Source organism: Poecilia reticulata, chromosome 22, assembly GCF_904066995.2.
Source record: "Poecilia reticulata chromosome 22, P_reticulata-male-v2, whole genome shotgun sequence".
In the NCBI taxonomy this organism is placed as follows: Eukaryota; Metazoa; Chordata; class Actinopteri; order Cyprinodontiformes; family Poeciliidae; genus Poecilia; species Poecilia reticulata.
Window position 1 is genome coordinate 4,018,435 of NC_088851.1, and position 25,522 is coordinate 4,043,956.

Sequence of the window (25,522 nt, forward strand, 5' to 3'; positions counted from 1 at the left end):
TTTTAAAAGACTAATACCATCAACTAACTTAATTCACATGTGAGTTCCATAGCATTTATTTAATGGAAACACTGCAATTATGAAATAGTATTTTTTCGAAGTCTGTGAAGCCTTCAGTAGCTGTGTTTGCCTCAACCACAAAATTACACAAACTGAAATTATGACAATGGATTTACTTAGTGGAAATGCCGCAAATTAGAAAAATAAACTCTCATTTTTCAATAAAAAGTTTTGGCAAACGGTGAAATGGCTTTCAGTCGAAATTGGTTTACTTAGCAAAACTGCAATGGAATCACTTTTTCTGCAGCACACGAGTCACATAATCAACAACTGGATTTTGCCACTGGCAAAAACCACAAAGATGACGACAGGAAGCAGTTGGAGGATGATGGCGTTGAATGTTTTTCAATGACTTACCATGTGAACAAACTTATTCACATGCGATTTTAATTGTGCTTCTTACTTAATGGTAAAGTTTTGTTTACAAAGTTTTGCATACATTTCTAATGGAAAAGCAGCTACTGTAAAAAAAACAACAACAAAAAAACAGCAGCAGCTCAAGAAAACCTCGTGTTTTCTATTCATATATGAGCTGAGTTGACTGTACAGTAGAAATAAAAGTGAATTTCACTTGCAGTCTTAAGAACTGACGTGTGAACATCTCTGGTGTTAAATCTCTTATGCATCTGTGAATGCATACCAACTACTAGCTGCCCTAGATGGGCTAAATTATTAAACAGCACATAAAAAGGAAAGCAAATCAGATTTTAAAGTAGCTAAATGAACATCTAGTGTTTGACTCCTTTTCTTCGCCTCGACGTTAAGTTTTTTCCAGGCACCAAAGATCAATTCTCCCCCCCTCTCCCCCAAAAAACAACAACAACAAAAAAAAAAAAACAGAGAAAGAGACACTCCTCCCACCCCGAGCTGCGTTTAAATGCCACACATGAGAGAGCATATCATGTCTGAATGAGCTGTGGTGAGTCCTCAGAGAGGCACACACAAGTTTCTGTAAATACTGTTTCAATTATGCGGCGGTCGAAAATAGAGCTTGGAGCCTCAGTCTGGGCCGACGGAGCCGTTCCCCCCACTCCTCCTCTTCCTCCCCTTCACACTCCATCTCTCTGCCCATTCATCTCCCCATTTCATCTCGTTTTTTTTAAATTAAAGTCATCGGTTTTTCACACACTCTCCCAGAGTCTGCTGGATGATTTATATACTAACATGTCTTACACTGGATTTTTTTTTCTCTATTAAAATTTAAAACAATTAAGTTGCTGTGCTAAAACGGACGGTGAAAGAATAACCAGCTGCAATCATGGTTGAATAAAGGGAGGATAAAAAGACCAGGTGGGATAAGCAGCTTGCTAAATAAATGCAGCTGCTTGTTGTTGCTCTGTTTTAAGTGATAGCAATGAAATCATGGTACAAGTTTTTGCTTAAAATTACAAACATTTGTTTTAATACAATGAAAAAATATAATTTTTAACCAATTTCATCCTGTGTGAACACATAAAATGTAAAAATGTAGTATTAAAAACCAAACAAACAAACAAACAAACAAAAAAAAAAACGTGCAACAATTGCATTTTTCTGGCCGATCCCCATTACAGATATTTAAAAAATCTGACCTCCAAATACCAATTTTGCCTGATTTTTTGTCTGAAATGTTGCTAAATATAGGAATAAAGTTGCTGAACTGGTAACAGTAGGGTGACTATTAACTTTTAACTTTTCTTTCACATAGAACGTTCTCTTCCATCATTTCTTGTTTTCTCAAACCTCCAGTTGGTTGTAGCAGACGGTGTCTTGTACCAACACAAGACACCAACACAACACAAGCGATTGTTTACCGTTGCTACATCTTCAGCAACGAGTGAATATGGAAAGTTTCATTTGAAAAATAAACAGAATTTACTGTACTGTTTGAAATGACTTCATTTGTAAAGCGTCTCGAGACGACATTTTTTGAGAATTGTCGCTATGCAAATAAACTGAATTGAATTGATAAAATTTGACCCCGTCTCTGTCTTGTAAAAAATCCCCCCAAAAATAGTGTTTTGGCGACCTGCTGTGCTGCTATGACAAATTCCTTAGAGGAATCGTAGGTGAGACAATTTTTTTGACACATAAGCAGGATAATAGATGACTGCAGCTGAAGAAAGTCTTTCCGTCTTTAATGTTGCTGTTTTTCTTTTTTCGTGTCGTTGCAGAAAGATGTATGAAGACAGATCCAGGGAAAACAGCTCCGTGACCTTCCTTCCCTCTTATTCCTTCCTTCCATTCTCTGTTTCTATCTCCAACTCTTTGGTCTTAATACCCCTTTTCTGCCTCCTTTTTTTTTTTCTCACACAAGCCTTCATCTAACCCCGGCACTCTGTCACACGTTCTCTCTCTCTCTCCCTGCTGACTTTGCCCTTCCTTCAAATCCCCCACTCATTTTTTCCATGGCTTTTTTTGGGTGCCTCTTTGCTCTCTCATTCTCTCCTCCTCCTCAAACCACGCGACGCAGCACATCTGACGGCAGCGGCGGTTAGCTGAGCCCGTCTCCCTCCCTGCGTTTGCCGCCACCACAGCAGTTAACTTAGTCCAAACCAGATGTTTGTTTTTATTCCTTCTCTCCAGAGGGACAAAAAAAGAAAAAAAAAAAAGCTTGAGGGTGCAAAAGCTCTGTTGGTTTGCGACGGGAGTCTTCCCCTCATCAACCAGAAAACAAAAAAAACAAACAAAAAAAAAACAATGTTAATGGTGGATTCCAGGTGAAGTTGCTTCTTTCAGTAGTTGTGTTTTCATTAAGCATAAAATTGTCCAACTTGGTGCTGTGGTGGTGGAAGGGCAAAGCACAACCCCTGTAATGAGGCCTTAGTCCTCATGCTGGTGGTCGCAGGTTCAATTCCCAGCCTGGTGACATTTGCCAAAAATTTGTCCAACTTGAAAGTAGGAAATCACATTTACTTAATGGAAACATGCCAATTTTGAAAAAAACGTATGTTTTGTTAAAAAAAAGTGACACTATGATGAAATGGTTTTTCTTTGCGCATATCAAAATTGGATTACTTCACAAAACTGCAATGGAAACACTTTATTCAGATGTTACAACTGGTGGAAAAGTCAAAGAAAACATCAGGAAGTAGCAGGAGGATCATGGTTTGTTTTTGTTGGGTTTTTTTTCTCACAGCATCACAGATCATAAAAAGTTGTGTGTCATTCCAACTTGGGCTGATTCATTGGCGCTGATTTCCATCATTTTGGGTGATCGGTGATTGGACTACGCTTACATGTGAAGCCGATCTTATCCACTGATTTTATCAGTTAACTATAGTCATCCTACTGTTACCAACTCAGCAACTTTCATGCTATCTTTAGCAGGATTTCAGACAAAAAACATGGGTAAACATGGTGTCGGCCATCGGCAGGTCAGGCTTTTTAAAGATCGGTAATCCACTATTGGCCAGAAAACTGTAATCGGTACAGCAATAAGTCCAACTTGTTGAGTTTATAGCTCTTCTGTAAAATGGCCGACAACAATTTCCCCAAAAGGCTGCATACGTAGCCGCTCCCACGTATAAGGGGCTTGTCACTGCAATGCCTGAATGAGACCCCAACATCTCCTCTGATGGCTGAATTATGAGCATCTCATGTAGCTGCCATGAGTTTTAATTAAATTTATTCACATGATTTTAATTTAATTTGTTATCAAAGGAATCACCGTAATTGCAAAATTATTTTTATTTCCAACATCAGCGGAATATAGACAAGGATTTGCACACATTTGTAATGGAGACGCAGCTAGTGATGAATTTATTTCATGGGTGGAAAACTCTTCCAAAATAGCAACAAGATGCTTCATCACATGCCACGCTCGCAGTAAGAGCAGAAATCGGCTTTGATTTGCAGTGATATCATTAGCTTAATGGCTCTACACTTCCACATGCTCCAGTGTGTTGTAACGATGCTTCACTGTTCGAGAAACGAGCTCTTCAATTAAGAGCCGTGAAGGAAGCCCCGTGGCCCCCGCTTCTGCAAAGGCTCATTAAACACGACATTTAGGAAAGATTAACTACGTGTAAAATTATCTCGCGCCGAGCCTGGCTCCAGGCTGGCTCATTAAGACGTAAACCCACCACGGTGTGTGGCTCCAAACCCACCTTCAGGACGTTGACGTAGGGGGCGCCGTCAGGGCCGTAGCGGCTGCCGTTCACCTCGATGTGTTTGAGCCACTGGATGTGCGGCTGGGCGTCACTGTAAACCTTACAGTGGAACTCCACGTCGCTGCCCACCACCACCGTCTGATTGGCTGGCAGGCCAGCCTGGAGGATCGGCCGGTGGGGCGAGCGCTCTGAGGGAAGCATAGACAGTAAGGCTTTTTTTTTTTTTAAAAAACCAGATCAGACAGATAAATTATTCCCTGAATATTTATGTGAGACACCGCAATTTAAAATGAATTCTGAGCGCAACAGGAAAACAGTGAAACGCAGACAAAGCAGGAGTGGAATGAGCTCTTGTTAGAACTAGCTCATAACCTGGCCGCAGAATTTTAAAGGACTTGTAAAGGTTTAAGCGAAAGCTTTGTTTAGGCCAGTAAACAAGACTAAGCATGAAAATAACATGAGCAATTTTGTCTAGTTTAATAGACAGCAAAACAGGTCTGAGTTTAGAAACATTCCTCACACTGTAAACGTCAAAGTAAGATGAATTTTACAAGTTCCAAAAACTGAACATGTTGGACATACAGATAATATACAGACTTATGGAGGGTTAAACAGGACAAAATGTAAAAAAAGAATAAAAAAAACTATTACATGTACAATGAAATAAATAAATGTTTGACAAAATATTTTAATCATTTATTTACTGTAAAATTAATTTATGAAATATGTCATTAAATCATTACACCTAAGATTTAGAAAAAAATTGTTTACATTAAAAAAGTTATAGGAACAAAATAAAACATGCAAACTATCTAATTAGATAATTTAATTATTTCATTGTTCCTGTTCCTGCAGTTACCGTGAAGTCATTTTATCTGTGAAACTCTGCCATAAAGTCAAGGGGAGGTGCTGTGGGCGGTGCCAACATTGATCTGCTGAACTCCGCTAGCTTAGTTTAATTTTAATGGAGGATTTTCATGAGCTTTTCAATGACATTTTACAGTTAGCAGACGAGACAGAAGAAGGAGATGGCCATTCAGACTACCTGGAGGATAAAGTTGAAGTTCTACTCACTCAGCATCAATGTGAAATCATACAGCCATTTCTACTCCCTCTGTTAGAAGATCCGCCAAGATGTTCAAAAAACTATGCTAAGCTAGCTGCGTTCAGCAGGTTAGTTGAATATTTAAACATTTATTTACTTCACATTACTTAATAATGTACTTATTGATTTTATATTGCTGCTAATGATTTAGTGATAAATTTTTAAATAAAATTTTGTCCCTTTTAACTCTCCGTGTAGACTTAGTTCATATTGTTGTAGGTGGAGCTGTGATTTCTGTTTCAGTTTTACTGCAACTTTAATAACGGTCAACACAAGAGGCTCACTTTTCATACTGCTGTTGCTTACAAACACTCACAACTGAATATCACCGGCATAAAACGTAATAAAAAAAATGAATAACGGCAGCTGAAAGTGAGCGACAGAAGGATAACTTTTAGCTTTTACGAGTTAAAGTGACAGTAAATGCTTACCTAAAACATCCAGCTGGTAGGTGTGACTGATGGTGCCGTACTTGTTCTGCACCACGCAGGTGTAGTTTCCTCGGTCCGACGGCACGGCGCTTTCCATCACCAAACTCCACTGCTGGTGTCTTAGCTGAAGACAGAAGGAATGCGTCATTACTACCAGGACTGTCACGATAACAAAGATTCCTGGACGATAAATTGTGCCAGTGATTATTGCGATACAGGATATTGTTTTGAGGTCATTTTCAAAGAGAATGACGTAATAATGCAAGTTTGTCCTCCCAAAGACCGATAAACTCTAATTTCACACTGGAACTGGAAGGTATTTTAATTATCCAAAAAATAAAACCAAAAACAATAAATAAAACAGAAATGAAAACCACCAAATTAATAAAATGGATTATTAAGTCTCTGTAAGCCAAATCTTCCTTCAAAAAATATTAATCTGGATGAAAGTCATCCAGCTAATTTAATTTATCATCCAATTAACTGACTAATTGCGACAGGCTTAATTACAACATGGTTTAAGTTAGAGAGCCAAAGTCCATTTGAAAACATCTAAGGAGATATTGTGGTGAGTTTAAGAAGCGATAATAATACAAGCAGGTGCGAGCGTTACAAACTGAACTCTACAATGCCAGAATTTGTTTGACATATACAAGTACAACAGATTATCATCTGCATAAAACGTAATCAAATCAACACCAGCTAAGGAACATGCATAACAGAAAGATACACACTAGATTTTTCACTTTATTGTGGATCACTCTAATTCTCAACTTGATGACAAAGCTAAAATTCATAAACAATGAAAGTTAAATTATCATCCTTCATCAACAGAAGCCATTTTCACACTGGGTTACTTTTACAGGTGAGTGTTCAGCAAAGCAAATGTCTGCAAATGGCTGTGAGGGCTGACAGACTTTTTCTTCTTTTTGCACCTCCAAAATTGATTCCACTGTACCACTCAAGAGCAATCCATCGCTGGAGACTCGAAAGCTAAATTTTGCGCGGTAATTCAAACCAGGTGCGGCTGGAAGGCACGACAGACAGATACTAAGTTGACAGGCTCAGAAGGCAAAGCGAAGGGGAGGGAGTTAGCAGAGGAGCGGCTACGCGTCGACAGGCGGCGTCTCCACGGGCCGGCGGGGGCGACCCGCGCCGCTTAACGGGGGGAAACGGGTGCCGCAGGGTGAACTTCACTTTAAGAGGTCAGAATTTCTAATGAGTGATGTCAACAAGGTGCCTTTTCAGGGTGGAACACTTCACCTCACCTGCGTAGGGAAATGTTTTCACAAACACGGTTTATGGGGGGAACCGAACAGATATAAGCGTCGCATTTGCAGGCAACGAATCCCTCCCACCGCCCTTTCTTCTTCTTCTTCTTCCCTCTGGAGCACACACTTCTTCACCCTCTCTCTTGGAGGTGCATTCGGAAAATAAAGCAACAGTGTAAATATTATGCCTGAGTGTGCTTTTTTTTTCATCTTCTTCTTCTCGCAGTTGCGTGGTAACATAAACCAGGCCGCCCGCTCGGCGTTGGCAAATGGTTTTTCTGTGGAATGGCTGGCTCCACCCCGTCTATCCCCTCTCTGAGATGAGGAGTCAAACTCAAGTCAATGGCTGCTCTCATGAGCAGATGAGTGACGCCTTGTGCTGTGGTCGCTGAGGGGAGGGAAAAAAAAAAAAGTTGGTGCATGAGAAGGGAGGAGGCTAAAATGTGGTAAAATATGAGCTGGAGCTGATATTCAGTGAAAGCCAGGACCACCAACAGAACCAGGGAGACTATAATCACAGCTACTCCATACATTTACCACTCTCGCTCTACTTCTGGGACTCTGATGTGCTAACGTTTCATTTCAAATGTTAAGTTTTTGATGGACTTTGTAAAAAATCTGAACTCATGTTTTGTTTTTAAATGTGGCATTTCATGATGCGCAACGTCCTGCAAAAGCATCTATACCTCCGTAGCTTTTTGCATATTATGTGTACTTTGTTGAGATTGTAAGTGATAGAGCAACATAAATTAGTTCATACTGGGTAGTGATAGGACACAGTGGGAGGATTTGTTCAAAAACGTTTACAAATAAAAACCTGAAAAGTGTTGCTTCCATTTCTACACAGCCCCCTCTTAAGTAAAACCATCCAGTTGCATTCAGAAGTTCCAGTGGGAACCTTTTTGTCTGTGCGTTTTTGGTAGGCCTGTAAATCTGACGTACAAGCAATATCTGCAACGATGGATGGCAAAGCCGCTTCTCTTTGTCCATTGCGGGTTAATTTCTTCTTCAAAAATCTTTCTAATTGGACTCTGGAAAAGACGATTGTTGTGTTCAAGTTGTGCTAAAAGCAGTTAGCCTGTCAGCAAAGCTATTCAAGCCTAAAATAGCATCTCAATGCAAAACGTGTAGCAGCAGCACAGACGTCCCCAGGGCTAATGTCAGCGTCCACAGTCCACATTTCTAAAGACGTTCCATCAATGATCAGAGTTTCTGAAACACTGGAAAGATTGAGCAGAATAACACTGCACCAATCTGATGGTTGAATAACCTAAATAACAACAAATATCTTTCATGTTGAGCTCAAGTATCAATTTATTCAATAACCGGATTGATGGATCTCTAGTAGGGACTCAAGTGAATGCCCCACTTTTCAGATATTCATTCATTAAAAAAAACTCAAAACATCCTTGTGCTGGTGTATGACATAAAATTCTCCCAAAAAATACCAAAAAAAAGTTTGCCATGGCGAGACACTGTATCCAGCTCTCCCTTTCTGAAATTGAATTTCTGCTGTTGATTAAATATGAACTCTCAGTGACTGAGCGTTGACATTCCTCTGCCTTTCATTGGTCACTTTAATTATTTTCTATACGGCTTTTATTAACATGTTACATTGGCTAACCCCTGGTGAACCTGTAGCATTAGTCCCCAAACGTGATAATCCCATCCATTTCAATCATGCCAGATTCCAAGCAGAATTAAATTATTAAGCAGCTTATGTTCCAGTCATACGAGGCTTTAAAGGTTTTAGGGGCTTTGGCCGCGGCTGTAGGGAGCAGCGCCAGCCATGGGAATGGACGGGGGGGGCGTGGGGGGGTCACACTGCAAGAAACCGCTTGCATCGAAAGAAGACAAAACTAGAGATGCACTGATCCAACATTAAGACCTATACCAGTACCGATACTGGAAAAAATTCTAGATCAGGTATCTGTAACTGTGCAAAATCCACACGGACAGATCTATTCAGTCCAATTCTATGCTTTGTGCTCTGAGCAACGTCATGCTTTATTGTTTCTTTTTAGAATTTCTATTTGCACTTTATGAACAATTTGAAAGGTTTGTTACAGTTTATTTTTTATGTTTGACCAAACTAGTCAACTTATTGTTTTTGTCAGTTTCAGTTTCTTTATTATTTATTTTCCATTGGCTGTTCTACTAATTATACTGACTGAACAAATTAAAGGTGTTTTTACACATTTGACCAAGCTCGTGAAGCTAGCTTCACGAGCTTGTATTTCAGTGAGCTGTACTAGTGCAGTTACACCAAATGTAATGTACTGGATTACAGTTGCAATCCAGCACATTAATGTCTCTGTTTAAAAAAAGAAACATTTGTAGTGAGTTCAGTTCAGCTGTTTTTCTGTAGGTGATCGGCCGACACTAAACCTCAAATAGGTATCGGTATCGGAAGTGGAAAGAAGTGAATCTGTGCATCCTGAGACAAAGATTTTGTTGTTTCCAATACAGAGGAAGACACTGAAGTACTCTTTAGTTAGCTCATCCCAGCAGCTGGTTATTTCATGTATTTCAACAGACAAAGTGAATTATCCTTGATAGACGTTAAAAAATAAAAAAAAAATAGAAATGTTTTGGTGGTGTTAGTAGTTGTTTGAGAAAACACAGGAAGCGCCGCTCCCCTTTATAGTCCAAACCCTCTGTCTTCACCTCGCAAAATAGCCCTGTCAGAACAAGTGGGGGCCAGTTAGCAGAATTTATGAGTGTGTCAGAGCGGACCAGCGGCCCGGATCCGCGCTACCGTCTAATTTGACCCGCAGAGAGGGTGGAAGCAGGAAGACGCTGCCCTTCGGGGCTCACTATTAAAACTGGGAAAGTTTTGTTCGTCTGCTGCCTGACTTTGGCTCAGCTTGACACTCGCATCAACGACGACGACGAGGATGGGGTTGTAAAACAGGATGTGTGAAAGTGACAAAATCGAACCCCGTTAACGGCGAGTCCTGCCTTTCAAAGCCATAGTGCGTTTTAATAATAATAATAAAAAAAAAAAAACAGGTAAGGAAAGTGAGCTTTGTGGCAACGGGAGGTCTAAAATTAGATGAGGAGTTGAGGAGGAAAAAAAAAAAGGGTCTAAAAATAATCTCACAAGCAAAGTAATTCTAGTGGAGGCTGAGCTAAAAACTGTAGTGGAAACTGGAGGATTTTGAAGTGCTTAAAGTCTTAAAAAGTAACAGTGGAGGCAGATTAAAAGCCCCTGCTTTGGAAAGCTGTCAAAACAGAGAGTGAAAATTCTGGACGGAAGAAACCCCCCCGCACCTCTAACTAATAACGGCATCAGCAACACAATGAAACCCCCGCTTCCGCCAAACAGCAGCTTTATGTGTTGGAAGATAAAAGATGGCTAAAAGGGCTGATGGCACGCCTATCTCCTGCCATGTCCATCTGACAGCTCAATAGAGGGTTAAACTTTGACCTTCAGGCCCTGGCCTTGGAGAGCTCCACAGTTGCCAGGAAGCGGAACGGAGCTGGAATCTGAGTTTTAATAAATGACGTACACATCTTATTAACAACAACTTTAAAGTGCTTGAAAATTGACTTAAATGCCTCAAAAGACGCATCGAGAGTGTGAGAGGAATAATAAAATGTATGCTTCAGAGCAAAACGTGGACCTGGTGGATGAGAAACAACTGATTATTCTGAAGTTGTACTTTCTTATTAAAGCGGAAAATAACCATTTGACAACGTCAGCATTTTTCCAGCAGCTTTTTAACCATCTCCTATTTTTGTTTTTGAACACTGCAGCTGAAAAAATTAATCTGGGTATCAAGTTTATACGTTTTTTTTTTTTATGTTTTCATTGACTAAACTGTCCCAATATTTCTTATAGTATATTTTCTTTTCTTTTGAAATATTTTCAAATTCAAAAATACTTTATTGATCCCAAAGGGAAATTAAAAGTTGTTGTAACTCATTAATTCAAATTTATTTAAAAAGTAATTGTAGATGGCTTCTTTTCAAGAGGAGCTATTATTGCTGTGCCATGCAGTCATGTAAAAAATACATAATAAATATTTTTTCATCACAATTTTTACAGTCATCACAACAGACCCACAAAATATCATGATAAAATTCAAAGTCCATATCGGTCCATCAGTTTTGCTCATTTTAATTTATTGCTTATTGCTGCAGGCTTGGTTGAATCTTACAATAGAGCTGACAATCTGGCAGTGAGCGAGCTGCTATCTGACTGAAATTATGCCTGCTAGTTAACCATCTGACGGACTTGCATCAAAAAAGTTTAATTGCTCGAAGCGGGCCCAACCGCCTGATGTAGCTAGCAATAAGTCAAATAGAACTGGGACAATGATTAGAACTACGGCACGGGTTGGTTAGCTGCCCCTTAAACACGCACCTCACGTGAAGAGTAAAGCGGTCTTCAAAACCAGCATGGCTGAGATTCATTCAGCTAAAATGACCCCTGGCTGTCAGGACCAAGATGATGTTGTCAAGTCAGAATGGATGCAGCAGGAAGATGGCTTCACCTTCAGGACCCCGATGGGAATAGAGTCTTTAGAATGCCATTGTTGTGGTGACAGAGCCAAGGCCCCGCCCCCATGGCTTCTGCGCCCCCCGCCCCACATGAACCCATCACCTCCACATGGAAGACGGGGTGATATGGGGTTACGGAACGCTGTCCACATCTGTCCATCGCTAACACTGATGTGGAGACAATTCAATCTGTTTGAAATACTTCATGTCTTTATTTCTGTGTTTATTCATTCCATTTCCATAATTGAAAGCTACGGAAGCATCTAGCTGGCAGAGCTCAGAAAGAAATTCAAGCGAGGTATCGTTCTCGTTATGATGATATGCAAATCTCATCGTTATGAGAAACTTTCTCGTTTTTACCAGGTATTTAAAAAACATACTCTTCTGACAGACTGCGACTTGTTAAAAGGTATAAAGACACCCGGTTTCCTCGAGACAGCTTCTAAAAATCCCAAGACGTGTTAAAGTTTTAATGTTAGGATCTTTCATATTTAAAGGGGAGATATTTTGATTTGAACAAAATTATGCATCTCTCTATACTGTGTTTTGCATCTCATTATGATGAGAAAGTTTTCTCTTTTAAATGAGGCACTGCTCCTGAATTTATTTCCAAACTCTGGCAGTTAAATGGTTCCGTAGGAATCAAATTACACACAGATGGATTATATTTACTAATTAGGTGACTTCTGAATGTAATCAGTTGTTTTTATTTAGAGGTACTACAGTAAATGGGGGGAGGGCGGGCTGAATGAGGATTTGAATTTGTAAAAATATGGTTTCACTGACAGTTATTGAAATACTATTTAATCAGCATAAATTTTGATTTTAAAAAAGTCTTGAAAAGATATATTTTTGGACATTAAAAGTTTCCGATTTGTGAAAGACTGGAAGATTTAACAAAAAATAAATAATGTTAACCAACTGATGCATTTTTATTTGAATTTCTTTGAATTAAACTTAAGGTCTAGTGAGTGATGTTACCATTGGCAACAGACGAGATGTTTGTTTAAATATTAAGTCACAGTATAATGACCTGTGCGGTAGAAAGAAGAAAAAAAAAACCATTTTGGATGACAAAAAAAATCAAGTGTTGATAATATCAAAGACACTAAAATGCAGAGAAAATAAAGATATTAATGAGGCGGTGATGTGGTCAGAGGTCTGAAATACAGATGGGTTCAAGCTGTTACGCCTGACGACCCCGAAGCCTGACTGGCCTGTCACCCAGTGCCATGACCTCTCCCTTCACCTCTGTGAGAGCAATCACTGCCCGCATGGTGATCACTAACTGGATCCTAAAACCGTTCTGGGACAGAAGGGAGGGACGGAGCACGTGAATATTACTCAATGAAGACACATGGGAGAACGTCTTCATTAACCAACACAGACATAAAGGAAGATGTTGCACTTTTTCTACCATGTTCAATAAGAGAGGAACATCTTAATAAGTCATCAATCTCCCCTGACGATCTAAATTTAAATTGCGGCTAAGGAGAACTAAAGCAGCTTAAATATACCAAATAGAATAGTAGGTAAGTGAGTAATTAAATGGGAAAAGCAACGTGTCAATACGCTAATGTTAGCAAGAAAAAAAAAGCAAAAGGTGCAACTTTTTGGGAAAAAATCTTTAGACTAGAACCGCTTTAGACTTTTCAGAATCAAATTAGAATTTTGATGCGTTTTCTAAGTTATCACCACCTGCTGGAGCAGGGGAGGTATCACAAGGCTTTTACTAAAAAAAAAAAAAGAAAAAAAAAAGGTAATTAATACAAATTGTTCTTAATTCACAAGAAACACTCAAATATTTTTTTAAGTAGAACTGATGTAAATGTTCCCCATATAAGGACTTTCACAGGAGTTCAATGGACAAGTTGAAGATCAGACAAACAGGTGGAATAAACATGTTGTACTCTGAGCAGTCAGTTGGGGATTAATCTGCTGCTAACAATGTGGAACCAACCTTATCAACAGCAAATCATCATGTACACTACAGACGCTAAAAGCTGCTGTCGGGGAGCCACTTCAGTCCAAGTTAGGGTGTCCTGAGGGCTGCTGACAGGTGTGTGTGAATCTGTGCGGGTTGGTGAATGTGTGTGTGCGTGTGTGAGGTGGGGGGGAGATAGATAGATAGAAGAACAGAGAGTGGGGGAGACAACTGCTGTTGGTCTGCTGGGAGCAGATGTTGGAAATCTCTGGTAAACTGTTAATAGCTGCAGGATCTCATTACATTTAACTCTTTATAGGCCAAAGTTCCACTTGGGAAGAAATATGTTTCAGTGCTTCTCTGTTGAGACATTAGAAGACACTAATTTACAACCACAAAGTGACATTTTAATGCCAGTTTTCCCATGATATTCTTCAAAATACAGATTTATCTGGTGTAAAACAACATCCTGTTGTTAATGTCTCCAAGGATCAAAATCTGCTGTAAAGATTATTCAATAGAGAGCAAAGTAAGAGTAACTCTGACCAGTTGAAAAATGTTTGGCAGGACTTTTCAAACCAAATACTAATGAGTTCCAATATTACCGTACATATTTAGTTATTAGTTATTAGCTAAACAAACCTAAGGCTGTGACAGAGAGCTCAGCTTCAAGTGATTCTGATAACAAAACTGAACACAGCAGCTGTTTGCTGCAGCGCTTCACTGTCAGCGCTGGACTATCATGCGAGCACGCATGTGTCTGGTTTCAGGACTGCAGTTTGGCCCCCACCACCACTACTATTAAACTTATTTTGGTCGTTAGTTGGTAGAGTATGCCTCCGTGGCATCTTTCAAGACATTTATACACCGTGAGAAGATCCGCCGGGCACGCCGTTCTATCACTACTCAAGGTTTACGCTCCTTTAGTTACGGAAACTCACGTCAAGGACCAATCCCGGCGCTAACCCTACAGATGGATGGCCAGCAGCGTAACTATCCTCCCAGTGGGATTAACATGCCTTGCTACGGGACACTCTGGCAGCACCTTAAGGGGTGGAGATTGCGACCTCTGGCTGGCAGAGTTCCGAGTGTGAAGGTTTGAATCTAATCCTGAACTCCTCTACCCTTTTAGGTGTCAACATGCTCTTCCTCTCACCTTGATGCCTCCCATTCTCTGCTCGCCCTTGAACTCCTTGCCGTTCTTGAGCCAGTGGATGGTTGGCATCGGGTTTCCGTCGGCGGCGCAGCGGAACTTGACGGTGTTGGCTGCGGGGACGGCCAGGAGCTTCTTGTCCATCCGTTCAGGCTTGGTCCAAAAAGGAGCTTCTGTGGGTCCAAACACAAAATATCGTTACAGACAATAAAGGAATTCCCACAGAGCTGAAAGGACTTAAGAGAAAAATGCTAAACAGGCCCACTGGTCGTTTTCTGCTCCTGTTTTCTTTAGTATTCTTAGATCCTATAACATTTTGAGGAAAGACCCTTTGGGAATGTACACATACATGTTACTATAATTGCAAAAAAATGGTGCAGAGGGGAGAGCTTGCTCCCCTGCCCTGTTCTGAAAGTGATACAGCTTGGATGAGCTATGCACTCTGCCAGAAACAAATGGGAGATTCTGGATTCCAAAAGATCCTCCAAAACAACAATGGAAAAAGAAGGAAACATGAGTTGGCTCTTCAAAGTTTCAGCTTTATTTTTGCAAATTCGGACACACATTTGTGCAAAAGTAGTCACAACTAGCCGAGGGGCAACCAGTCTATTGTTCTAAGCGTCGCTTCGTCCAGAGGAACTGGACCATCGGCTATTGAGAAACGATTGTTCCCTGGAGGCGTGGACTCTGTCAAAGTCTACAATGATTTTACTCAATCACTAATGTTTAGTCGTGACATATGTAATATGCCAACTTGATGAAGTTTACTGGCAATTGTGTGCGCTGTAAACAGCTTAGCGATGGGAATCCAGCGGAATTGGGTAGGATGAAAATGGCCAAACATACAACCACAAACTTCAATGTATTTTATTGCGATTTAACGGGATAGAGCAGACGCTCTACCTTCCAATGTGGCTGACCTGTGGCTCAGTATGGAAAACGGTCATTTGTTACTGTTGGAAGCTTACAGGCACCTGCGGACAAAGTTCTAATCCAATCCCGTTTTCATCCAATTTCAAGCCCCGCTTGGTTTACAAAGGGATGTTGTTCAGTTCATAACAGCGTCGCAGAGAAAAACACGGCTTGACAGAAATTGAAAAAGCATTAGAAGTGGAGCCTGAAGCTCTCCGATGGTCCGAACAAAACTTATCTCCTTTGCCTCCGAAACAATGCGAGGGTTCATCTGAATTGCGCGATCCTGGGAGTTTGGAAACCTGTCAGGGTCGATTTATTGAGTTGTATTGAGGAGACGCTGGACAAAGGGAGTGCAGCCAGTCAGACGCGCTCTTTGTCCCATCTGTGAGGATGAGGAGGGTGAGAGCACTGAGGCATGGTACGCTCACTCCCTTTACTGGTCTCTGTGTGTGTGTGTGTGTGTGTGTGTGTGTGTGTGTGTGTGTGCGTGTGTGTGTGTGTGTGCGTGTGCGTGTTTCCCTGGACAAAAGCTGGGGAGGTGGCTGACCGGTCATCAGACGTCTCTTTTACTTTTCCAAACTCCGGAGGGGAAAGAAGAGCTAATTACCATCTGAATGCCAGGACTTCTGTCCGTGTGTGTGCTCCATCAGGCGTGGATGAGATAATAATTAAAAAGTAATCCGAACCCCCCAGTCTCCCACCCTGCAACAGCCGAAGTGACGCTTTCTTACTTCAGGTGGGACGTCAATCACTGCCGAATTACAATCTCGGCATCAGATCTGCTACATGTGCTTTTATCACAATGCCTGCGGTGTTCTGATGCATTTCTGACACACAGTGTTTTGGCTCCTGCTTTCAAACACTGGCATAGGCTTCACAGAGTAATTGCAACCAGACTGAGGGAGATATTCGGTGTTGAGAGACGCAGACGTATCCTCTGAGAAAGCAAACAGAAGGTTCCTAAAAACCTATCAGACAGACAGTAATTGAGCGGGTGTGCGTGGAGCGCAGACTTCCACCGTCCTCAGCTTGCAAAGACAAACACTCTCCCCACATCCAGGCACTCGCACATCATCTCCACCTCCACCTCCAAATGAAGAAACTCTGAGGCTTCCTGACTCCCCCGCTCACCCCCCGATCTCCCTGTAGTGTTAGCGACTCGTTACTCCCTCTCGGTGTGGGACAACCCTCCAAGGAGTCTGAACACATTGTTTTCTTGGCATTGCAGTAAGCCACACACACTCAGTCCAAAAAAAGAAAAGTAACACACACCCACACGCACACACACACACACACACACACACACACACACACACACACACACACACACGCACACACACACACACACACACACACACACACCCACACACACACACACACACACACACACAGGGTTTTTAAACAGTCGCTTTCCCAATGTGTGGTCCTTCTGCTTCTGAACTCATCCGAGCCTGAAAACACTTTCCTGCTGTTGGTCCCTCAGCCACAATGATGTCTCCAACCCCAGAATAGATGGGGACTCAATACGTTGGAGAAGTCACCATGGTTTCATACCCAAGTTTGGTGTGTTTTTTCTCTTCCAACATCTTGTTCAGTCATTGAGACATCCTTTATTGTAATCAAATTCCAGTCCAAGTACAACATCTCTGAGGATTCTTCCCAAACAATATCTTGCTCTGATAGTGATATACAGACAATAAAACTGTAGAGGTGCACCAAGAATTTGACCGGATTTCAAGCTTGAGCGGGACTCGATGACAAATGGAAGTCTTAAAATGGATCTTTTTTAGTTAATTGAATACGCCATCACAAAGAGCTTCCAGGTCATGTTGACAGCAGCATTCTTTGGTGTTTACGATGGTACTGACCACAGAAACTTCAAAGTTATCTTGTTTATTTTAGCTAACCATTTCCTGTAAAAGTTTGACTTGCTGGTTCTGATTGCGATTAATCTTGGACTAATGCATACAAGAATGTGCGGTCAGATGTAATTGGTGATAGTTTTGACAAGGTGGTCATTATTTTTGCATTAAATGCATACATTCCTAGGTTTTATTTAATTTTTAATAAAGTTAATAAAATGTATCAAAGTAGCTGGTGCATTTTTAGAGTTCTTTGTCTCATTTCTTATTTTTGATGCATTTAATACAATTGAGAGTAGAATCAGATTTTTCAGTATTTGAGAAGTGAATAATCAGATTCCGAACTCTTTCCTACTAATTGGTGTTTCTTTGTTTAAAAGAGAATTGTCTCATGAACCGTTCATTTAGAGTGAACAAGAGAGCAAGAGTTTCACCTGTTAACAGGAAAGCTGTTCTCTGTTATCCTGAAATGCTTCCAACCTCTGAGTATCACCGAAGAGTCCAGGACTGATGATTAAGGGTTCTCTAGAAAATCCGGTTCATTTGGGGAAGTGTGAACCTGTAATCCAACTCTGATGAGGACCAATAAAGCAAACTCTGGTTTGCCTACAAACCTAAGTCTTGGTTCATCTCTGCTGCTGATATAAATAATTATATTTAATTAATTTAATTAAATAGAAGGCTAGAAAACAAATTTCTGTGGTTCTTATATTTTTCTGATAGTGTTTAATTCAGAATTGGATGCAATTGGCATAGATTAAATGAGAAATTGGTTACAGCATAGTGATTAGGGCATCTTAACACGAAAGAAGCAAAAATATAAAAATAAAAGTGAAACAGAAGAGATAAATTCTATCACTACACCAATATAGTACAGGGTAATTTCTCTGAATTAAATTCAGAAGATGTAGCAGCAAAAACATAAAGCCTTCCTTCACTTTAAAAGCAGCAGGCAGTAGCTGTTCTGATTGCAATATGACTTTTCTTTCATACTGCAGTCCGGTTCCATGTGTCCATGTGCTCTGCTACACACAGGAATTCTATCCCATGTCTAATTGGCAGGATGGTATTTCCTCAGCAGAGGTGGGATTTTCATGGAGGTGGGGGTGGCTAGTCAGTGGGAGGAGCAAAGATTTACTGCTCCATTACAGGGTCATATCGCTCTGATTTGACAGGAAAGTACAGGAATATTTCAGTTTCTTCTGTATAAAAATACATGATCAAAATACTGCTTTTAAAATGATTGTAAACGCAACTGTGTTGAAACATAGGGATGGTAGAATCATTATGTGGGGACACTTTGCAACATAAAAAAAAAAAAAAAAAAGCTATACATCTTTTTCCTCTTGAATTTGTGCCCAAGTTTCCGTTGGTTTATCAAATGAAATCTAAATTAAAACGTTTATGTTTGTGAGGGATGCATCGATTCACTTTTTCACTTCTGATACCGACGCAGAAATCTGAGGTTTTGTATCGGTCGACATGATTCGATACAGAAAAACAGCTTAAAACATTTCTTTTTTCAAATGCAAACATAAATACGCTGAATTACAAGTGTATTTGCCGACTCTGCCCTAGAACAGCTCACTTTACTGCCAACATCTTCACTAGCTTGGTCAAACATGTAAAAACAACTTTATTTGTTCAGTGAGTGTAATTAGGAGTAAAACAGCCAATGGAAAATAAATAATAAACTGACAAAACAGATTGACTATATTGGTCAAATATATAAAAATAAACTGTAACAAACCTTCTTTCAAATAGTTCAAAAAGTGCAAATAGGAATATAATGTAAAATATATAATTCATGACATCGCTCAGAGCACAAAGCATAGAATTAGACTGAACAGATCTGCACTTATATACTGGGTACATTGTCACCAATACCTGATCTAGAATTTTTTTCAATATTGGGACTGATACAGATATTAATATGTAATTTGAATGACATCAAAAGGCGTGAAGAGGTTAGTTAGATCCGATCTTTTGTTTTTTCCTCTAATGCTTCTCCACATGCAGAAGAGCTGTTTTTATATGAACAGAAATAAACTACAGACATTAGTGGAGTGTGCAGCCCCAGCAGGGTTATACACTCTATGGCCATTTTCCTTTAAGCCCTGCTGCTCCCACTGCTAAACCCTCTCCGACCCCAAATCCCTGTTTCCGTGTCTTCACATTCCCTCTGACTTCCGGCTCTGTGCTGCAGGTCAGAGAGCCGTGACTGCGTTACTTCTGTCTACTGAGCTTGAGCGCGGTGGCAATTAGACGGGGTAGGACGTGGAGGGCGGCCGGCGGCCGGGGCACAAGGCCCACCGGCGCTGACACGCCGCACCGGGTGAAGTTGAAGAGGGTGTTTTAATTGCGTAATTGTATAATTTGCCCTCGCTGACGCCTGTGAGCACACAGGCAGATTTCATTACAGATTACACTGGGGCCCTTTGAAGGCGCACTGCGCCGGAGGGCCTGCGGGGACCGAAGGAAAACAGAGCTGGAGGAATGGCGGCTGTGGAGCAGCATTGCGTGGCCCGGCGTCCGGCTCTCTGCTCTCCTGCCAGGGTAAACATGGAGGCTGCATAGCTCCGGAGCACAGCACAGCACAGATTAGGCTCTGTTAACATTCCACCCTCCAACACACACACGCACGCACGCTGTACTTTTTATTCACCACAAGCTAAGACAGTGGGCACTGCTTGTCCACTCAAGAAAAAAAACTGACTTTCAGATGTCCTGTTCACTGTGAGAGACTGGAAGATAACTGAACGCTTGCATTAGTCACTTTTAAACGCCTCAACCACTGAGGCATTTCAGGGCCTCAAAGGGTGGAAGAAGAACCAGTACATATGGAGACATTGAGTCTTAATCTGCTAAGTAATCTACAGTAGAGCTGAAACGATTAATCAAATGAATCGTGATTAATCGATTATTGAAATAATCTGCAACTAGTTTAGTAATTAATTCACTGTTAACTGGAGTATACAGACTCTATAAAAAGGTAATTTCCTGAAAGAAAGAGGTAGAGATAACTGAGCTTCTCAACACATGGGAGAGCACAGACACCCAATGGAGGAAACCCATTTCACACGCTTGTGTCTGCAATCTCGTTCTATTGGTCACTACCTGGAGGTTGTGGCCATAGAAGAGGGTCGGATCGTAGAACGACCAGTAAATCCAGAGCTTTGCCTTTCAATTCAGCTCGCACAAATTTGTCTGACTTCCCACTCATTTGTGAACAAGACCCCCTCCAAGATATTTGACCTCCTCCACTTGGGATACAGCCTCGTTTGCAACCCAGAGATGGTACTGTGCCCTTTTATAGCTGAAGAATTAGAAGTGCTGATTTTCATCCCAGTTTGCTTCACGTTCAGCTGTGAACTGATCCAATTTTGTATCAAATCATCCAATCATCAAACCGTGATCCGCAGGAGATCACGGTTTGATGAAGCCAAAAAAACCACATCGTCTGCACTAAGCAGACATCCGACCCTGAGACCATCAAAACGGATCGACTTACCACGGCGGTCTCACACTACAGTCTCCAAGGGGGACTGCAACTTTTAGATGTCTCTCTGATTCATCTCATCTGGAGCCAATATTGTGTTAGCAGTATGTGTGTTAGCAGAGCTCGACTGCATGATAGTAAGGCAGTTTAGCCATTTAATTAAAGAGTGTTGGATGAGGGACACATCTAAAAGTTGCAGGACTCTGGCCCTCGAGGATTGCAGTTTGAAACCACTGTCTTAACAACTTTGTATTGACAAAAAATTCTTTCCATGAAATTCTGTTCATTTGGATTTTTCTTTAATTATTTGATTAACTGACATTTTTGATATGCATGAGTGACAAATCCCTTTGAAAACACAACAAAAAGCAAGACTTCCAACTCATATTTTCTTCCTTGACAATTCTGCATGATTGGGTTACGTCATTACAAAATGTTCACACTAAAAACACATTGACATTTGTGTTTTCAGCTCGACAACTTTTAACTTGAAGTCATGCCAGCCTATATTTGTACTCCACTTCCATTCACAACAATTTGCTGCTTCTTTTTTTTTTTTCTTGTGCTCTCAAGGTAAAGAGTCTTTCGTTCACTCTGCTCCCTCTTCTTGGAACTTGCTACAAGAAACTCTTGTAGCAAGTTCAGTCATCTAAATGAGATGACTGAATTCATCTCATTTAGTGCTTCTGCATACAAACTAATGACATGTACCGGTTTCTGTAGCTCGACATTTTCTTTTAAATGTGCCATTTTTTGAGTTGCATTTGTTGCCGCCTCTTGCCTGGGACTCCCTTGAAAAGAGAGGTTTCTAATATCAATGGTAAAATAAAGGTAATAGGAGGTATGAATAATTTTGGAGGCCACTGCTGTTGTTAACCTCAGCTCCTTATCCGTTTCCTTTTTGCTGTGGCTGTATTTTCTGACGCAGTGACCTCCTGATTTGGTTGAAGGCATTCACACGGAACTAAGTTTACAAAGTCAAATCTTCAGAATGTCTTCCTCAGATTCTTCCACCAGGTGTGTTAATGAGTCACATCCCTGGTAGAGTTCTCTCTGTGTGTGTGGATGTTCTTCCGCTCACCATCAGGGACTCTCCGGCTGGCCGTGTGGCTCGTCACATGGCTCCTTCCTGCTGCAGCCCCGCTAATTAGCAGTGGCTTAGTGGACATTAAGCTGTGATAGGGGTTTAATGTTTCTGAGCTAATCCCTCTCCTTTTGGCCGGGAAATCGGAGCCTCGTATGTCATGAGGTAGACTTACACCCAGAGATTAAGTCTGGCAGTCAGAGGGTATTTACCGGAGTGCAGGATGTCTGCCGAAAGCTGTTGCCTTTGCTGCCACTTATGTCCGCTTGGAACACGGTCCAAGCTTTTCCTGCTAAGCGAAGGCTGTGCATTCAACATGTTCGGGTTAACACTCAAGGTGTTCCGCTTATCCAGTCGGACATGCGGCACAGAGACAATGACAGGAGGGTTTCTGCAGGGCTTTGGGGATAAAGGCTTCTGGTCCAGTGAGATCAGACTGAAAAGATGAAATATTTTCACCCAGACACTGCATGTTGACGGGCTGTCCTGTCTTCATAAAACAAAGAGTACCTAAACAAATTCAGTTTTTTAAATTAAAGTCTGAACAAAGAAAGTGTTTGATACATTTTGGGGTTGATCGGCAGGTTGTCACCATAATAAGCTGATAAAGCACTTTGAAGTGGAATTTGTTACTGAATGGCAAACATTGAATGAACAAAAACAGAGCAAACATGTTGAGACTAGAGCTGAATGATATGGCTGAAAAAAATGTGCCAGCATATAAGCTTTTCTTATCGGTTGATTTTGATTATTCTTGATTAGTTTTTTGTTTTAAAAATATGTGAAATTTCTCTCATTTTTCTCCAACCATTCTTATTTTTCAGCAGTTAGTAGGCACAGTGGCAAAACCTGAAACTCAACAAGTTATTGCTAGATAACGAAAGAGTGAGTGAAAGAGTTGTTGCCACCAAGCTGGCCTTGAGAGGGTGAGGGGCTAAAGTCTTTCCTCTGCCTACATCCCCCAGAATGCAGTACGGCTCTGAATCGGAGTTCAACGAATAGTCCATATATTGAATATAATTTTTTGATAGTGTTATATGTTAATATTGCGATAGATGTTATGATTTATTGTCCTGCCGTAGCTGAGACAGGGCTGAGTTTGGTTCAGGCTGCAGGAGAGCAAGAAAGAGCAAGACGTCAAGTATTTTGTTGTTCTTACATCGTCTTGATTTTTAAAGAAAAATGTCAATCAGCTAAATTGAAATAGCCAAAGAAAACTATACATATGTAGAATTCTACGAGGCAATGCACCATCTTTCCAGAAACAATGAAACGTTAAGACTTTTTCTAACAGGAGCTTCCCTTGCTCCATCAACATCTGTCTCTACCCGTATAATGATTATAATTAAATGACGATAGGCTGCATGAAATATTAATGACGACCATGAGGCACACAGGCTTTTCTTAACGTCACCGTCTTGCTGTTTTAGTTTGATTCGTGTGTGACGTGTCGTCATGAGGTCTGAACAGCCTGGAATGGAACTCTGATTTCAGATCGCTATCCGCCCTTTGCTCTGTCATCAGAACAGTTCCATGTTTTTGCTTCTGGCACCAATCATATTCATTTTTCAAGCAGTGGGTTGTTTTCCAGTTGTTATTCAGTATGAAAATGTCAGATAAAATATTCCCATTTTGACCTATACCCAGAGTCTACAATGCACCAATCCACTCATGTCTTACTTTTGCCTACTATCTCTCTCCCTCCTACTTCCTGTCTCTCTTTGTTTCTTTCTGTCTGCCTCTGATCCTTCACAGTATTTCCATAATGTCAAGTCCCCTACACCTGTCTGCGCCTCACCTTCCCGCTGTCTCCCTCCATATGGTACGATAAAGGCAGCGCAGTGTGTCGTCTGGCTGGTCGAGGGCTGTCAGAGCGGAGGAGACGCTCTCAGTCTCTCTGCAGCCGTGCTGGCTGACAGAACAGAGCATGTGAAGTCTGCGAAGTCGGCAGAAGCCTTCCTTCATTGTTCTTTGTCACCCTACACCTGAACCCGGCGCGCTCCTGAATGCTAAATCAGCTCTCGTCCCGTCAGAGCACTTAGAGGGCTGTTAACTTCTGGAAAACCTGGGAGCTTTCTGATCTGTGTGCTGGTGGTATTTAGCCAAGTGCTGTGGGCTAAAGGTTTATACGAGCCCAGCAAGATAGTTAGTTGAGTTTTATCATTATGTGGCTTTAATAACCTCTAACAGACAAGTCGTGGACCAGAAAAAAACTTTCACTAAACACAACCTTGCTCCCGCACAAAAGAAACTAATTAGGTAATTAGGTCCTAAAATATAATGGAATAAACAAATAATAAGTAAAGATGTAAGTCTTACTAGCTGGGTTCTATAAGAAATATGGGCAAATCTTTGTGTCTATTCGGCTAATGAAAGAAACAACATGATTTTGCAATTGCTGTGTTTCCATTAAAAAAAGAGATGAATTTCAAATCCCATGTGAATAAGCTTCTTCAAATAAATCATTAAAAATGATGGCAGCGACTGATGTAAACAGTTGCATGAGACATTCATAATTCAGCCATGGTGCTAGTATTCATCATCCATCAGCCAATCAGAGGAGACATCGGCATCTCATTCAGGCGTTGGAGCAACAAGCCTGTTATACTTGGGAGCAGCTAACTATGCATGTTTTTTTGTGTGGAAATTGTAGTCAGTGATTTTACAGAAGAGCTGTGGATTCAACACATTGGAATGACACACGACTTTTTATGAAATCTTGGGTGAAATCTTGGGAGTGGCAAAACTTGAATGTATTCTGAAAACAAATTTGGAGCATTTGGAGTCGATTCAGAATCCCCAGCACTAAGTAGATCCCAGGAAATTATTTTAGAGAAACATTATTTTTCCTGCACCTCTGATAATACGAACAGTTGTTTAAACAGAACTGGCACATTACAATTTGTTTTGACAGAGATCCAATAATGGAACATTTTCAGTTTGTCACCATTATTTAGATTCTGGATGGATAAGAAATACTTTCACAATTGTGAACCCAAATTATCAAAACTTCTTTAATGGTTATTTCACGTCAAGCAACAACAGCAACAAAAAAAGCATCTTTTCAAACCCGAAATGTTTGACATTTGTGACCATAAAAAACATCTACTCTACACCAGCTACACCACCAAATTACTACAAATGTATTAAACAGAAGAGTAAAAATGAATTCACCATTTCCATTACCTGCATCTTCTGGATCTTCATCATAGTCTTCATCATCACCAGATGAAAGAGAATCTGAAAAATCAGAAACACGAGAGCTTCAGAATGACACGGATTACATAAACTTTAAACTCAACAATTCCTACATGCTTTGGACCGTTACCTAAGAACACAAACAATTCACCAATCACGTCTACAACGTGTGCAGCCCAGAAATGTGTGTGAATTGGAGATTAAATGGTGTGTGGCCATAAACACTTACGATGGTGCAAATGTTCCTAAATCCAGATCCAGAGATGCATGAATGCACGCTGCAGCTGGCTGCTCATTGAGAAAGTCCTGAATGAGGCTACAGTTCTGCTGATATTACAACCTAAACATTTCCATAGACGATAGGAATCGGGGCGTCGTTAGTGCTGCTCCTATGAGTGGATCCACACACACACACACACACAC

General features: G+C 40.8%; 1 protein-coding gene across 8 annotated transcripts in view; it reads right to left on the reverse strand.

The window, feature by feature from the left end:
- The window catches only part of fgfr3 (fibroblast growth factor receptor 3), a 79,194-nt gene that overhangs the window by 20,269 nt on the left and 33,403 nt on the right, over positions 1-25,522 (reverse strand). For 6 of the 8 annotated variants that reach the window (XM_017302578.2, XM_008398782.3, XM_081602910.1 and 3 more), the window contains exons 4-7: positions 25,076-25,141; positions 14,545-14,714; positions 5,688-5,811; positions 4,149-4,339 (exon numbers count right to left, since the gene is read on the reverse strand). In XM_017302578.2, coding sequence (XP_017158067.1) covers positions 4,149-4,339; positions 5,688-5,811; positions 14,545-14,714; positions 25,076-25,141 — 551 coding nt within the window. The remainder of the gene's footprint in view (positions 1-4,148; positions 4,340-5,687; positions 5,812-14,544; positions 14,715-25,075; positions 25,142-25,522) is intronic. The other 2 variants (XM_008398789.3, XM_008398788.3) reach the window with 1 other exon arrangement.